Source organism: Nannospalax galili, unplaced genomic scaffold (assembly GCF_000622305.1).
Source record: "Nannospalax galili isolate Female #2095 unplaced genomic scaffold, S.galili_v1.0 scaffold189, whole genome shotgun sequence".
Taxonomy (NCBI): domain Eukaryota; kingdom Metazoa; phylum Chordata; class Mammalia; order Rodentia; family Spalacidae; genus Nannospalax; species Nannospalax galili.
The window spans coordinates 1,542,939-1,558,120 of NW_008360331.1; the positions used below are offsets into that span (position 1 = coordinate 1,542,939).

General features: G+C 39.9%; 1 protein-coding gene across 1 annotated transcript in view; it reads left to right on the top strand.

Annotated features, from left to right (window-relative positions):
- Slc39a8 (solute carrier family 39 member 8) overlaps window positions 1-15,182 on the top strand; it is an 85,378-nt gene that overhangs the window by 31,600 nt on the left and 38,596 nt on the right. Inside the window, exons 3-5 of the mRNA XM_017796397.2 lie at window positions 6,171-6,340; window positions 7,680-7,802; window positions 8,250-8,420. Of these exons, the coding sequence (XP_017651886.1) occupies window positions 6,171-6,340; window positions 7,680-7,802; window positions 8,250-8,420 (464 nt within the window). The remainder of the gene's footprint in view (window positions 1-6,170; window positions 6,341-7,679; window positions 7,803-8,249; window positions 8,421-15,182) is intronic.

Sequence of the window (15,182 nt, forward strand, 5' to 3'; positions counted from 1 at the left end):
GTCAAGCCCTATTCAACCTGGGTTGTCTCAGCTCCAGAACCCACGATCTTGTTCACCTTCTTCATATCCAAAGAACAGAAACCATCAAGTATTAATTTATCAATGTAATTAGTAATTGTGTGACTAGGAATACTTTCAATTTTGAAATAATAGCAAGTTTAATAATTATAAATGTTTTTGCTAGAACATTTTACATATCTACAAGTCTTTTTCATTTCAATACTTTATGCCTTATATTTGAAAGTAAATTCGTCAAAATCTTAAATATGCTAATATTTACTGGTAGTACAGAATAGTAAAGGTGCAGCTATATTGCAAACATGATTTTAACTTCTTTCTGTCTCAGTTATGCCATCTAATTTAGTTCCTTTTTCATAGTGTTGCCATAGGATTAAAAACAACATTCATAAAGTGCTTGGAACATCTGGCTTTGGTATTATATAAGATCTGCTCTGTTAGTTGAACAAATATATTGTGTCTAGTGTGTGTACAATTGCAGGAAGTGACTCCAGTAAAAGAAAATCCTTGACTATGTACAGATAAATTACTGATATTGCAATATGTTTCTAAATTTGGATGTGGTGGCTCAGACCTGCAATTTTAGCACTTGAGAGGCTGAGGCAGGAGGATCGCCATGAGTTGGAGGCCAGCCTGGGCTACAGAGCAAGACTGTGTCAGGAAACCAGAGTAAAGGCAAGGGCAAGAGTTAGGGCAAGGGAGTGAGAGCAGTCGGAGTCAGGAGATAAGAAGAGGAAGCGGAAGTCAGAGAGAATTCTAGGGTCAACACCACAGAGTCATAAAGTAGAAAAGTCAATAGTGCTCAGTTACAAGAGCAGAGAAGTACCTAATATTTCGACAGAGGACCCAATAAAGAGAGTAGGGTTCTTGCTGTTACTAATCTGTTTGGTTTGGCAATGCCTTGCCATTTGACGTGGTATTTAATCTCTTTATTTTAGTGAGGCTGTGTGAACTTGGCAACCCAATTAGTGTCTTTTTGCGTCGGTTACAGCATATGTGCAGTGGATGAAATAGTAGCTCCTTTATTAGAGAACTGTGGGAAGCACCAAATGAATTAACATATGTGGGTGCCTAGAACAGTGCTTGGCACAGGGTGAGAGCATTGCATCTTTCATTTTTGTGTGTGTATATGTGTATGTATGTATGTGAGTGTGTGTGTGGTGAATGTGCACACGTGTGAGTGCATGTGGAGGCCAAAAGAAGATGCCAGCTGTCCTACCATGTCACTTTCCACTGCATTCCCCTGAGACAGTCTCTCACAGAACCTGGAGCTAGGCTGATGGCCAATGAGCCCCAGCAATTCTCCTGTCTCTGTCTGCTGAAGTGCAGTGACCACACCTGCTTTTCGGTGGGTGCTGGGGATTTGAACCTTGGTCTTCATGACTGGGCAGCAAGTGCTCACTTGCTGGCCTGGAATTTGCTGTGTAGAGAGAGCTGGCCTTGAACTCACAGAAATTTGCCTGCTTCTGCCTCCTGAGTGCTGGGATTAAAGTCGTGTGCCACTGTGTGCAGCTATGGCTCCCGTTTCTATCACAAGTGTTCCCAGGCTTCCTGTACCCCCTGGCCTCTGCGTAATGTTATTTTCTCACAGGAAATTTTTTTAAATAGTGAGAAGTACTGAATTCTTAATATAATTGTTCACAATTAACACCTAATTAATCCAAGGGAATAAGAAATCAACATAAAAATAATTCAAAGGGGAGACGAGGCAAAAATGTTCTAAACACATTTATGTTGGTGTTTTAGTGGGCAGATAAAATAGTTTCATTTCTCAGAGATCTTACATTTTGTCATTTTTGAAATTGCCTTTCATCTACCTTATAAAACCATACTGATGTGTGCAGTAAACTGATGATAAGCTAAATTCTCGAGGGGAGAAATCAATCATATTTTAGCAGTAATTTCAAGGTCCAAAATTACCTCAGTTTTGAATGAGTTTACAGAGTACTATTAAATTTAAATAAGAGATAAGAATCATAGAATTTTACTTGAAATGCCCTTGAAGATCATACTGTCCAACTAAATGTGACCAATGATGGAGCTATAAGTTTGAGAAAGAAGTGGCTTCCCATAGGGCCAACACCCAAGGGCTCCTAACCCTAAGCCTGTTCTTTTCACTGCAGAATATGAACTAAGACTCAGGTGATGGTTTGCTTACTCAGTGTTTTGGAAATAATAAACAACACTTATTGACGTCTTATTAAACACTTAGTAATTTATTTTACTCTTGAAAAACCTGCACAAGGTAGCAGCTATTTTCCTCTGCGTTTTAAGTAGGAGAATACCGCAGCGTGTCGAAGTCAAGGAACCAGCCTATGATGCTGTAAGGGAAGAGCTGATTTCCAAGTATGGATCTCTGACTGTAGACCCCACTGCCAACAGCTCTGTATAGCTTCTCATTTGAGTGGGGCTAAGTGGAAATTCAGTTCTGGGCTGTTTGTAGATCTGGAAAGCAGGGATAATTATAGAATCATGTTTTACAATTTGCAGAACGGGGATCATATCAGCACATATCTTGAAGGGTTGTTGTGACAGTTAAAGGAGTTGAAGTAGAACAAGTTTGGAGAACCTGTTCAACAAGTTCAACACACAGTGGGTATTCAACAAATGTTGGCAGTTGTTATTGCTATTTCTTGGAGCTCTAGTAGCTCTTTCAGAGTTCAGACAGAAGAAGATACCCTCTCTGAAACCAGTCATTAGAGAAAGGTATATGTACACCTGGAAAGTTCCGACAACAATTTCATATTAATTCATTCTCTGGTGTCCCAGAGGGGTGGGGAAAATGGATCTTTTTGAAAAGATGGTACCCTAATAGTATAGGTGGAGGAAGCTATGGAGCGTGCCTTTCCTGTGATGACTTACCTTCCAGCAGTTTTCTCAGTGACTCTCATGAAGGATCACAAAGGCAGGGAAAGTTAGAAAGATCAAACCAGCAGGAGAATTGACTCATTTCTTTTGACAGAGCTTTGGGTTGCAACTTGAAATGAGAGATTCATGAATCCACTCAGATTTGTGCTGTCTTCTGGAGAATTTTCTAGGTGTGGAGGTTGAATGACCCATAGCCCCTCTCTTGAGACTCTTACTGTTTTTGTAACATGAAGATAAATACATAAGTGCTACAATTTCTATAGCACACAAAGTATGGTAATTGGACCAATTAACTTCAAACAAAGAGCTATGGGACTCTTGCTGCCTTTGGGAGGAAGAAAGCTTCTGTGGTTTGTTTTGGCTTGGAGAGCCATGTGTGAGTTTCTCAAGTAATGAAGATAGGTTTCTCAATGGAGAACCACAAGGCGTTTCTGTATTCAGAAACCTTGTGTCTGGGTGAAGGCCATGTTGAGGAGGGGGTGAGTGCCCTAGAGAGGGTAGATGGGAGTTACTTTATGAAGGGTTGTTTTGAATAAGCACATGAGTAGTTCATTTTTGTAGTACGATGGTCAGAAGACCATGCCAACCAGAGGGACAGAGACAATCAGAGGCTTCCATATTCCATCAGATGATGGGACCAAGATATGATGAAGGTCTAAACAATGAGGACTGAGAAACGAAGTGAGAGAGCCAAAGCAGACCTGACAGTTTTAGTTACCAGCTGTCTATGGAATTGACTGGTGGAAAGTGGGCAACTGAAATGGATCGTGGGGTTTCTGCTTTGTGGAGAAGTAAATGAGTATCAGAGCAAGAATTCTCAGTAGGAGCTGAGCTGGAAATGAGTGTGTGGTTTTGGCTCTTTTTGGCCTGCAAAAATTTCTTTGTCGTCTTGCTTCAGTTTGCAACATGTATATATCTTGTCTCCCTAATAACATTACAGATATTGTTGATTGAATGAGTTGTGTAGGCTACTGATGGGATAGAATGTTTTCTGTGCTAACGGGAACTATACAGATACATCATAGAGGAAGTCAGGGCAATGAGAACTTTCCATAAGTGGAAAGCCTGAGGGAGCAGGCAGTATAGTCCCAGGTGAGACGTAGTGCAAGAAGTGAGGTGGGCTATGGCATTTAGGAAGACCAGGATGCAGAACTGATAGGGGGTCGTCTGATGAGAACAGTCATCATGGGCAGTGTGATGATGTTTCTTATAGTTGCAATTGTTTTGTGTCCTTTTCATTTGGTACATGGCATTGCCTATACATATTTATGTGTGTGCATGGCCACACACATACACACAGAGACACTACACAGACACAGACAGACATACACACAGACATACACAGACACAGATACACACAGACACACAGACACAGATACACACACATAGACACACCCACATACAGACACACACACAAACACACATACACACACAGACACACACACCACACACTTCCCAGCCCTCCAAGCAGAAAATGGAATGCTCCCTTGCTGGCAAGAAGCATGTATTCGTTCACATCCTAGGCTCACTGAACATAGTGATCATTTTCTAAATTTGTTTATTTCTAGATAGAGTTTCTTGGAGCAATCTTCTGTTCATTGAGGTATAGTTCAAGACAAAATTTTATGGTTTTTTTTCTTTTAGTTTTGAGAACCTTTTAAAAGTTAGATGACCTCTATGAGGGTATTGTAGCATACTGTTAAAGAATGTGTGCAAAGGAGCTGGGCTGTCCGAGTTTGAACTTAGGGTTCTATGTGTGTGACTTGGGCTTGTATGAACGTCATAGGTTCTAGAGTCCTCAGGGGTGGGAAGGAGGTAGCAGCAGTGTTTACCTTGAAGAGCTTCATGGAGTCCAGTGAGATAAAACATGCTGATATCTCAGCACAGTGACTGGCACATGCAGACACTCGATGAGCATGAGGTTGTTCATGTAGCAGTAAGAAAAGTGGCCCAACATGTTAGTGTTTTCTGGGTGTGTGTTGTAAAGAAGTGGCAATGCAGAGGCAATTTCCTTATCTTCCAAGTAGTGCCTCATGCAGGCTGCCGGGGGGCCCTTAGTCAAAACATGTTACACAGTTCTGATGGTCATGTATCTCAGCCTGCACTGCCATTGGTGATAATCCGGTGCGTGTCTCACTCACCTTCCCAGTTAGTCCTTAAGCCATCCTTCCAGGATCAAGAAGGAAGGCTTTGCAGATGGTTAGCTGTCAAACTTGGGATAGCATTTGCTCACTATCGTTATTGAGTACTTACTGGGCATTAGAGTGAAAGAGGAACCATCTCATTCTCTCACCAGCATCCCACCAGTGTAGATTTTTGCCTTGATCTGGACCTAGCAAGGTGAGTTATGCAATGCAGCAATTTCTCTGTCTCCAAGGTCACTCACTACCTGTGCATTCACAGCACGGGGTGACTCCAGGTCCCAGGAGCCCGCAGCTGGGGGCCAGAGGAGGAGTTTCTTTACCTGAGGAGCTTCTTTCTGAGAAGGTGATCGCAGGGGTGCAAATGATTGTGAGAAACTCAATGTTGACGTGATGGCCACTTTGAAGCCAGGCTGCCCCAGCTGCCTTGACCATTTACTGTCTCTTCAGTTCATACCTTTGTCCCGAAACGCTCAGTGCCTTTGTCTTCCAATGAAAGCCTGAGTTTGAAGATCACCCTTGAGCCACAGATAAAGCTGGTGGCTGGAATCCTGTAGACCTCAGATTGCTTGTCATGGTTTAGACAGATAGCTCCCAAGTTCCCTCAAGCTGGGTACGCTTCTACCTTCTGATAATGAAGTAGAACGGATTAAAGTGTAAACAGTTTTTCTTTTCCTTTCCTTTCCCTTTTCTTGCCTTCCTCCCCCCCCCCCCCCCCCGCTTTCCTCTCCTTTTAAGACTGTCTCATGTAGCCCAGATGGACCTTGAGGTTGAAGTGTAGCTGAAAATGACCTTGCCCTTCTCATCATACTGCCCCAACTGCTTGGATTATAGGCATGCACCATCATGCATCGTTTATGAAATGCTGGAGATTGAACTCAGGGCCTTATGCATGATAGGCAAGCACTCTGCCATTGAGCTACATCCCCACACCCCAGTAATGCTGTTTCTATTGTTTACTCTGCTGTACATAGGCTCCCATTTTCTGTATTATTTTCATTGAGAAGTTTTTGTTTTAAAGCAAGTATTTGTTTTGTGTGAAGCTTCAGAAGATGTAGTTTGTTTCAAGGTTAATGTACAGTTAAGACTTCATTTGGCTCCTTGACTGTGATTAATTTTTACTTTTTCCCCTCTGACCCACAGTCTGGGCATATGGATTCCTGTCGGTGACAATTATTAATCTAGCCTCTCTCCTGGGATTGATTTTGACTCCACTGATAAAGAAGTCCTATTTTCCCAAAATTCTGACTTATTTTGTGGGGCTGGCTATTGGAACACTTTTCTCAAATGCAGTTTTCCAACTTATTCCAGAGGTGAGCACGTGGGCCATTTGCTTCTGTGAATAATTGCTTCTTTTAAGCATTCTAGTGCTTTGTACATTTTTAACCTCCATAGTTCTCATGCGTTTTATAACTCAGTTTATAGTGTTTTGGGTAAGAGAAAGCTGAATCACACTAAATGTAAAAAGTTTGTCTGTGGCTAAGGATGTCAGTGTCAGAGGCAAAATTACTATCCAGGCGGCCAGGCAGCAGGGCGTGCCCAGACAGCGCTGGGGCACCTCTGAGAGCCTTTACATTTCATTCTGCCTTGCATTTGGCAAATGTAATTTTTCAGCACAATTTTACTGCTTATTTTCTTTTCTGTAAAACATGCAATTTACTGAATATAGACCACAAAATTCCTTCTGTGCTTACCTTAACTCGGCAAGAACAGAGGTTAACTGTGAATATGGTTGACAGAACCTTCCCTTGTAGTTGTTAGTTTTTTTTTTTTTTTTTGACTGAGGAGGAGAAAAATCACCCACAGGTCAGTAAATAAAGAACAACTTTTTTTTCCCTTTGGTGAAAATGTGTTATAGATCTGATATTATTATAGTATGCTGCTCACTTAATCAACCAAAATGTGCATGTTTTATTTCGGATCTTCGCTGTGGCCGTATAAGGAAAAGAAACAATGGAAGGAAAATAAGAGAGGAAAAAGAAGGGGAACCCCAAAGAGGAAGAGACATTAACAGGAGAGGGACCCACAGGGCGAGCAAGAGAAAGCCGGGCAGACAGAGACGACATCTTTGCATATATGTTGTGCATGTAAAGAGGAAGACACAGGCCCCAGGAACAGAGAAAAGAGTATAAAGGGAGTGCTCCTCTTTTACAAAATAACTAAAACTTCATTTAGTTTTTAATCTGTATATAACGAAGAGTTACAGGTTTTTATCCATAATATTTATCTAGAAAGAACTTAGGAAGGAAAACTTACAGTCCAAGGGAATCAAATGACTTGAGTGTAGCCATACAACTTGCTAATTACTGATGAGGATAATGATTCACATTTTCTTGTTAGAAATACATTTGTAAGATATATTTAATGCAATTCAGTGTTCTATGTATGAGTACTTATTATCTACTCTCTGTGAGTCACTCAAGGCAAATATTGCTGTAGGTGCTACGGAGACGCAGTAGCAAGATCTGGCAGCTTTAGTTATAAAGTTTCAGTGCATTGCTTGTGGTTTGCTTATTTAAGTTTCAGAGTATTTTTTTTGAAGATGGATTTACAACTTTGGGGCAAATCGCATACTACGAAATTATAATATTGTTTTCTAGGAACCAAAATCAACTACTTGGTTTTATCTGAATTTTCTTGTCCCCTCCTTAGGCATTTGGATTTAATCCCAAAATTGACAACTATGTTGAGAAGGCAGTCGCTGTGTTTGGTGGATTTTACATACTTTTCTTTTTCGAAAGAACACTTAAGATGTTATTAAAGACATATGGTCAGGTAAGCAGACTACTGAAAACATTTGTTATGTTACTTTGAAGGCTCCTTAATATAAGCAGAAATCTTAGAATTAAGTGAACAGACTACTTATTATACTTGTAAACGTGAAGAGAATGAAAAGTCAATGCGTTGACAAGATAAGAAAAATACTCAATTCATATCATAGAATTTGGAGCAAGTACCCACAATTTAATATCAAATAATAGCTATGCATAACTTGTATCCTATACATATTCATCAAAATAAGAAAGTATCTGTCCCCTATTGTGAAAAAAAATCATAGACTCTAATACATGAGACTATGGTTAAAGAAGGAGAAGTTTTGTTACTTTAAAGAGATTTCATTACAATAGAGCAGATATAAAAATAGACTGTTTTCTCATCTGTGTGGGCCACCCTTTTTCTTCTTATAATCTTTTCATTCTTTTGGTTTGTTTTCACATACAGAATGACCATACCCATTTTGGGAATGATGACTTTGGTTCTAAAGAAAAAGCCCACCAACCTAAAACGTTACCATTACCTGCGATCAATGGAGTGACATGCTATTCCAACCCTGCTGTTACAGAGCCTAATGGACACATCCACTTTGACACTGTCAGTGTGGCGTCTCTCCAGGTATGGTGCCTGCATTTTCTGTTACTCTACTGCATGCTCTTTTTCTGTGTAAAGGCAGGCATAGATGCAGCCAAGTCAGTGTTGTTGTACATTACAGGTAGTGCTGGACCTTCCTATGTGAGTGGGATGAGTCTGTTTTCTTTTTCTGCTCTCCTTCTAGGTGTTTAACGTGAGAACAGAAGTTAACCGAATTGTGCAATTCTTGGTCTTGGGATTCACTGTTCTCTGAGGTTGTTTGGCTATGCGAGAGTTTCTCAGTTAGACATGTAAAATATGAAGTAAAGTTGATTCTGAGAATTTCTTATATTTAAATTCCTTCAGGATCACAAACCAAAAGATCTTCCTTTTGAGTGATTTTGAAATTACAAGAGGATTTGAAGACTTTGAAAGTTGTGTTCATTACTTAACGGACTTAATTTATATTTGCATTGTTTAAAGAATATTAATAGGCACCATTTAAATCTTTTTGACCAATTAATTTTCTTATTTTGACCAATTTTTATTTTATGTGTGTGAGTTCTTTTATTTTTTTGTTTATGAGCATGCATGTATGTTAAGTGTACCAATATGTGCAATGCCAAGGGAGAACAGAAAAGGGTGTTGGATCCTCTGGTACTGGAGTTAAAGATGGTTGTTAGCTGCCATGTGGGTGCTGGGAACTGAACTGATGTCCTCTGCAAGAGCAGCCAGTGCTCCTAACCACTGAGCCATCTCTATAGTCCAATAGGTACCCTTTTAAAGCAGCTATTCCATGACAAGTAATATTCTAGGCAATTATTAATTTTATCTCATCTACTTTTCATAACTATTCAAAGTTTCAAGTGATTGGACTCACATTTAAATCATTATGGCTAAAGGATGATTTTTTTTCCTTTGGCAAGATACTAGAATGTTGAATAGGAATGACAAGCTACAGGAAGAGCAAGAACCCAGGGGCTGTCAGCACCATCAAGACCCCTACTTTCCTCTAGCATTTCAGCATCATTTTCTGTTCCCTGTGCACACTCTTTCCAAAGAGGGAAATGTAGCTGACAACTCCTGATATTTATATTTTATGATGTCAGCATTTAATAGGAAATTGACCTCTCTCATTCTTAAATCCAGAATCTCTTATTTATTTATTTATTTTGGTCCACCTTGAGTTAGGCACTCACTTTTATTTAAATCATTTTGATTTATTTATTTTTATTTTATGTGTACAAGTGTTTTGCCTACATGTATATAAGTGCACCGATGTCATGCGATGCCAGTGAGGGCTAGAAGAGGGCATTGAAGCTTCTGGAACTGGAGTTACAGGTGGTTGTTAGCCACCATGTGAGTGCTAGGAAGCAAATCCCATACTCTACAAGAGCAGCCAGTGCTCTTAACCACAGAGCCATCTCTCCAGCACTGCAGCCACATTTAGACTAAGTATTAAGATGGTTAGCCTCCTTGTTTGGCTTTGAAGGAATATAGCACCAATTTAATGGGAGATTGTCTAATGTAATGTAATGAATGATGCTTCCAGCTAAGATTTCTCAAAGAATACAGAAATGTCCAAATAGATAATTTCCTATAATAATCACAACTAACATTTCTTAAGTGTTCAAGGTCTATGTCTGGAGCAGTAGATTAATTACCTTATTTGATTCTCATAAACTAGAGGACAAGCACTATTTTAATTAAGATACTATGACTTACAGAAGTTAATCAACCTAATATAGAATACAGACAAATAGAAAGGTGCTTATTAAAGAGGGTTGCTAGGAGGATGTTGTCATTGGTGTCCACCGCAATGTGCATCTGACAGATGGAGAAGATGATGTTTTGAAGTTGAATAACCTCTCCAGTATCACTCAGCCAATAAGTGTGCATACACAAGCTACAAATAAGTGTAATATAAAAGTAAGCAATTAAAACGAAGAGGAAAACCAACTAAGATAAAGACAGCAGAGAAATATCTGAAAGAGGTTGCTATGACAAATAACTTGAGTTTTCTTCTGGAAAGTGAATATGGTTGGTCACATACTTCTCTCCATCCTATGAGGGGAATCTTAAATATATTTCAGGTAGCTTTGTGCTAGCACTAAGCTAATGGGAAATTATTTAAGATAGAGTAGTGAATGATGATTTTAGTTAAGGTTAATCAAAGAATATGGAAATGTCCAAGTAGATAATTTCTTGTAATAATTTACAAGAAACATTTATTACGTGCTCAAGATCTGTGTCTGGAACAGTAGATGAATTACCTTATTTGATCCTCATGAACCAGGAACAAATCATGTAACAGGTAGGAGACTATCATTTAGAGAAGTTAGCCAAAACAAGGACACTCAACTTCTACGAGGTAAAGTTTGGGCTATACTGGGGCCTGGGTGATGCTGTGTTCTTACATACTTTCTTGATCCTCCCTTCCCATTCTGCTTTATTAGAAATAAGATGTCAATATTAACTATTGACAATAAATATTTTCCTGGGGGAAGAAAGATAACTTGGCCCAAAAGTATTGTTTTCAGAGGATAAAATTTAATTTAGGGCACAATAGAGAGGCTCTAGGGAATGATAGGAAAACCTTTCCCATGTGTGTGTCTAAATCCCAGCTGCTTTGTGTAAGCTTTAGCAGATAGTGGATCCTAGTGAAATCATGGCTGAACTTTGTACCACCCAGCTATGCTTCCAACTTAAACACTGGTTAACACCAGCCTTGGTGATATAGGTTTCTAATCCCAATTACTTGGGATGTTTAGGCAGGAGAATTTCAATGTCAAGGCCAGTCTGGGCTATAGAGTGAGTTCAAAGCAAGTTTGGGCAACATAGTGAGAATTTCTTAAAGTGTGGGAAAAAGGGCTGAGGGTGCAGCTTAGTACTACAGTACTAAGGGTCTAGGTTTAATCCCTCACACAAAATTAATCAAGCAAAAACCCCTTCAGGTATCAGCTGGCAGAGTATCTCCAAGTGATACTCTGCCATGAAATTTAGAGCCTGATCTTTATCCTGAGGAAGGTTGTTCTCTGTCCTCCAGCGTGGATAAGACCGTGTCAGGCAGGGCTGCCCTTCCATTGAGGAGTATGAACCTGGACCAGACTTGAGCAGGACCTTCACTGACATCTTCAGGTTTCATAACCCAAAGCATGGAAAATAAAGAGCTTTGGATTTAAAATATTTGAAGAACTATTAACCTCCATAGCAGCAGCAGAACCCCCGTGTGAACTCTCTGATAGACCTGATTTCAGGAACATTCTTTCCTTTCTGTTTTTTTTTTTTTTTTTTTTTTTTAAGACAGGGTCTCCCTGTAGCCTCAGCTGGCCTGGAACTTACTCTGTGGACCAGACTGGCCTTGATTTCCGAGATCTACTTGCCCCTACCTTCTGGGTGCTGGGATTAAAGGCTTGCACCACCATGCCTAACCAGGAAAGTTCTTTTTGATGTGATGAACCTATCAGAGTGAACTCTCTGTCAAATGTACTTCAAGTGCCAGGGTGAGCTGGTTTAATGATTCTATATGGATACCAAGATGTCTACCAAAGTCTTCTGTAAGGGGTTAAAACATTATCCAATTCATTTAGTGTGTGTGTGTGTGTGTGTGTGCGCATGTGCACGCACGCACATACGTGCCACAGTATGTATGTGGAAGTCAGAGGACAAATTTTGGAGCTGGTTCTCTCCTGTGATGTGGGTTCTGGGAAATCAAACTCCAGTCTTCAGGCTTGGTGCCAAGCACCCTTACTTGCTGAGCCATCTTACTGGCCCCCGAAACATTTTTTAAAATAAACTGAACTTCTCAAAAGTTTGGATTTGAAGTATTAAGTTTCCTGGTTTAGGACTAGCTCTGCCAGAAGGTATGTTTCCAGCAAACCTAAGCACCAGGATGAAGGTGGGTCCTAGATATGATCTTGCTTTATGTAGTTTGTAAACATCAATCGAGAGGCCATTTGTACTCTGCTTGTACAGGCGTTCACTCATTTTTCCAATAAATATTTGCCAAGTACTTGCTTACTGCCCTAGGCATGGGGATTCAGAAGCAAACATATCCTCTTACTTTACATCCTCTTACTTTGTGCAGTGGCAATAGTAACCAACAGTGAAGCAGGAAGGCATCAAAAAATGATAAATATTTTGATGAAAATAAAACATGATGCTTGAGAGTGACATGAGGGGGCTTCCTTTGATTGAACGATTAGGGAAGATTCCCCTCAGAAGGTCAGAAGAGGACTGACTGGGTAGTGAGAAAGAGCTGTGCAAATATCTAAGAAACGAATGCTGTGAAAACGTCCAGAACAAGCACGCCTGCAGGGGAACTGGAAACTGAGTGGTGTTGAATTCTGGAGCACCAGCCCTGGATGCCACTGACCTCTAGGACTTGGAATAGAAGCTACTGGAATTTTACCCCTATGTAAACAACAAATTTATGGATAGCAGAGAACAGGGCTAGAATTCTGGAAACACACTTTAGGAATTACACATCAGCTGAAGAAGGCAGAGGAGAAGTGTCCCTGGATGGTGCCTGTGCACCAGGTCTGAGAGGAGCCACAAGAATACGACTGACATTGGTTTCTTATCGGGACTGTTGTCTGGACATTTTGTTGAGGAACAGTCTTGAATGAAAAACAGTTTAAACAAACTAACTACATGCTGCTATTTTCAGTTTTCTTTCGAGTATATAAAGATGCAAATAGAATTTAAGAAGCAGTGTTGACGGTCTAGATCTTGCTCCAAGAGGTGGCAGATGCTGCAAGATAAGTGATAGTGGTTTTAATAAAAATGGAAGTATTTTCTAGTGTTTTATATGAGATAATTAGCTTATTGTAGCTGACCCTGTTAAGATGGTTGAAGATGATAAGTAAAATTCATGGCTTGTCTGAATCCAAGTGTGGCTTCAAGAATTTTATTGAAACTTTCAGTTGTTACTGTTTCAACACTGAAAAATTTCTAAGCTGAAAATAGTAAAAAACTATTCCAATTATGAGTTAAGAAAAGGGGTATAATTTGACATTATATCAATAGGACACACAATACACAGCAGTCTAGATTTTATTTGATTTTCTTTTTTTATTTATTATTTTTATATTATGTGTATGTGTGTATTGCCTGTAAGCGCACCCGTGTCGTGCAATGCCTGCGGAGGTCAGAAGAGGTTGTCATATCCCCTGGGACTGGAGTTACAGACAGTTGTTAGCTGCCATGTGGGTGCTGGGATTCAAACCCAGGTCTTCTGCAAGAACAACCAGTGTTCTTAACCACTGAGCCATCTCTCCAGCCCCTCAGCAGTCTAGATTTTAACAGCATGATTCTAGATCTTTTTCTGAAACATAAGAACAAAAGAAATATAATAAAGTAATTAAAATTTTATTGCTTAGGAATGTGCTCATTTCATTATTTATCCAAACAGTTCTGGCTTATCACAGAATAACCAGGTAGGCAAGAATATGTAAATCTAGTAGTCTCTGGTATTTTGTCTGTATTCAGTCATACAAAGCCTATAGCTTTGGACAATATTAAAACTGTTGTTGCTGAAGCATGTATCTATTACGGTAAGATGACTGAGGGTGGTTGACGCTGTTAGTTTCACTGTAACTTAAGTATTTAAACAAAAAAGATTCCCTAGTACCTTTGCTTCAGACTCAGTAGTTGTGAGATACAGCAGTCCATGTGACAAGTGTGCATGTGTATGTGCGTGTGTGTATGGAATGTTAAGGTATGCAGGGTCATGCACATTTTGGGGGAAAGTGAGAATAACAGGGAAATAATTAGACAGAAGGGGTACACAGTGTTCCATTTACCCAGTTATTCAGTTTTCACTAGAGCACCCATCACACTCTACCCTGTGAGGTTGCTTTGTTCTTTCATCTGAGGTGGAGGGTTGTGTTAGTGTCTGTTTGTGGGGCTTTTCTTTCTCTGGGCGCACTGCTTTGGGGGGCTGTCTTTACAAGGCCTTGATTCTCAGGAATGTTAGGTTCTTTGTGGCCTGCATTAGCTATTCTAGGCCACTAGAGGGATCATCTGCCTCATCCCTCCAGCAGTCTGCAGTCAGTCTCCTTAGGAAATCTTTTATACTTTGGTTTAACACAAGGTGCTCTGAAATGAATCTAAGGAGCTATGTTCCATCTATTTTTAAAATAAAAGAAAAAGTAAGTTCCATTTCTAGAAGTTGCTTACTGTGGATTTTATGTTTAAAATTGAGGCATAATGAAGTGGAATTTAGACACATGTATGGTGATGTCAGGGAGACTATTTCAATAGCTGATAAAAAAGAATACTCCACAAATAAAAATAATATTTTTGAGATGTGTGGGTCTCTATGAGAGTCTAACATTTAAATACTCATGAAGTCATCCAGTAAGTGTTTATCGGTGTATACTTGGCACTCTCCTAAGTACTGGCAATTTCTGCCCTTCCATTAACATAAACGAAACATGTATTTTACATAAAAGTGAAAATCTCTTTGTCTCTCTGTCCTTGTCTCTCTTCTCTCTCTCTCTCTGTCTCTCTCTCTGTCTCTCTCTCTCTCCAATCATCATTGATGAGGACCCCCTTGCACTGGCTTAGAAGAGAGGATCTGGGGTTCAGTTGTGCCCTCAGTACACATACCCTCTCAGTTTTAGTTTCGGTCTACTCTCTGCCTCCAGAGGCACCAAGTGCCTCTAATGTCTGGACCTTTCTGGTGTTCTGGGTCCAGCATCGTAATATTTTGTGTTCACTTATCTAAGTCAGTTAGAGCTCATCTCCTCTTTCCATACTGATATTTAAAAAATCTCAGTGCTGCCATGTTATTTCCCATCACTC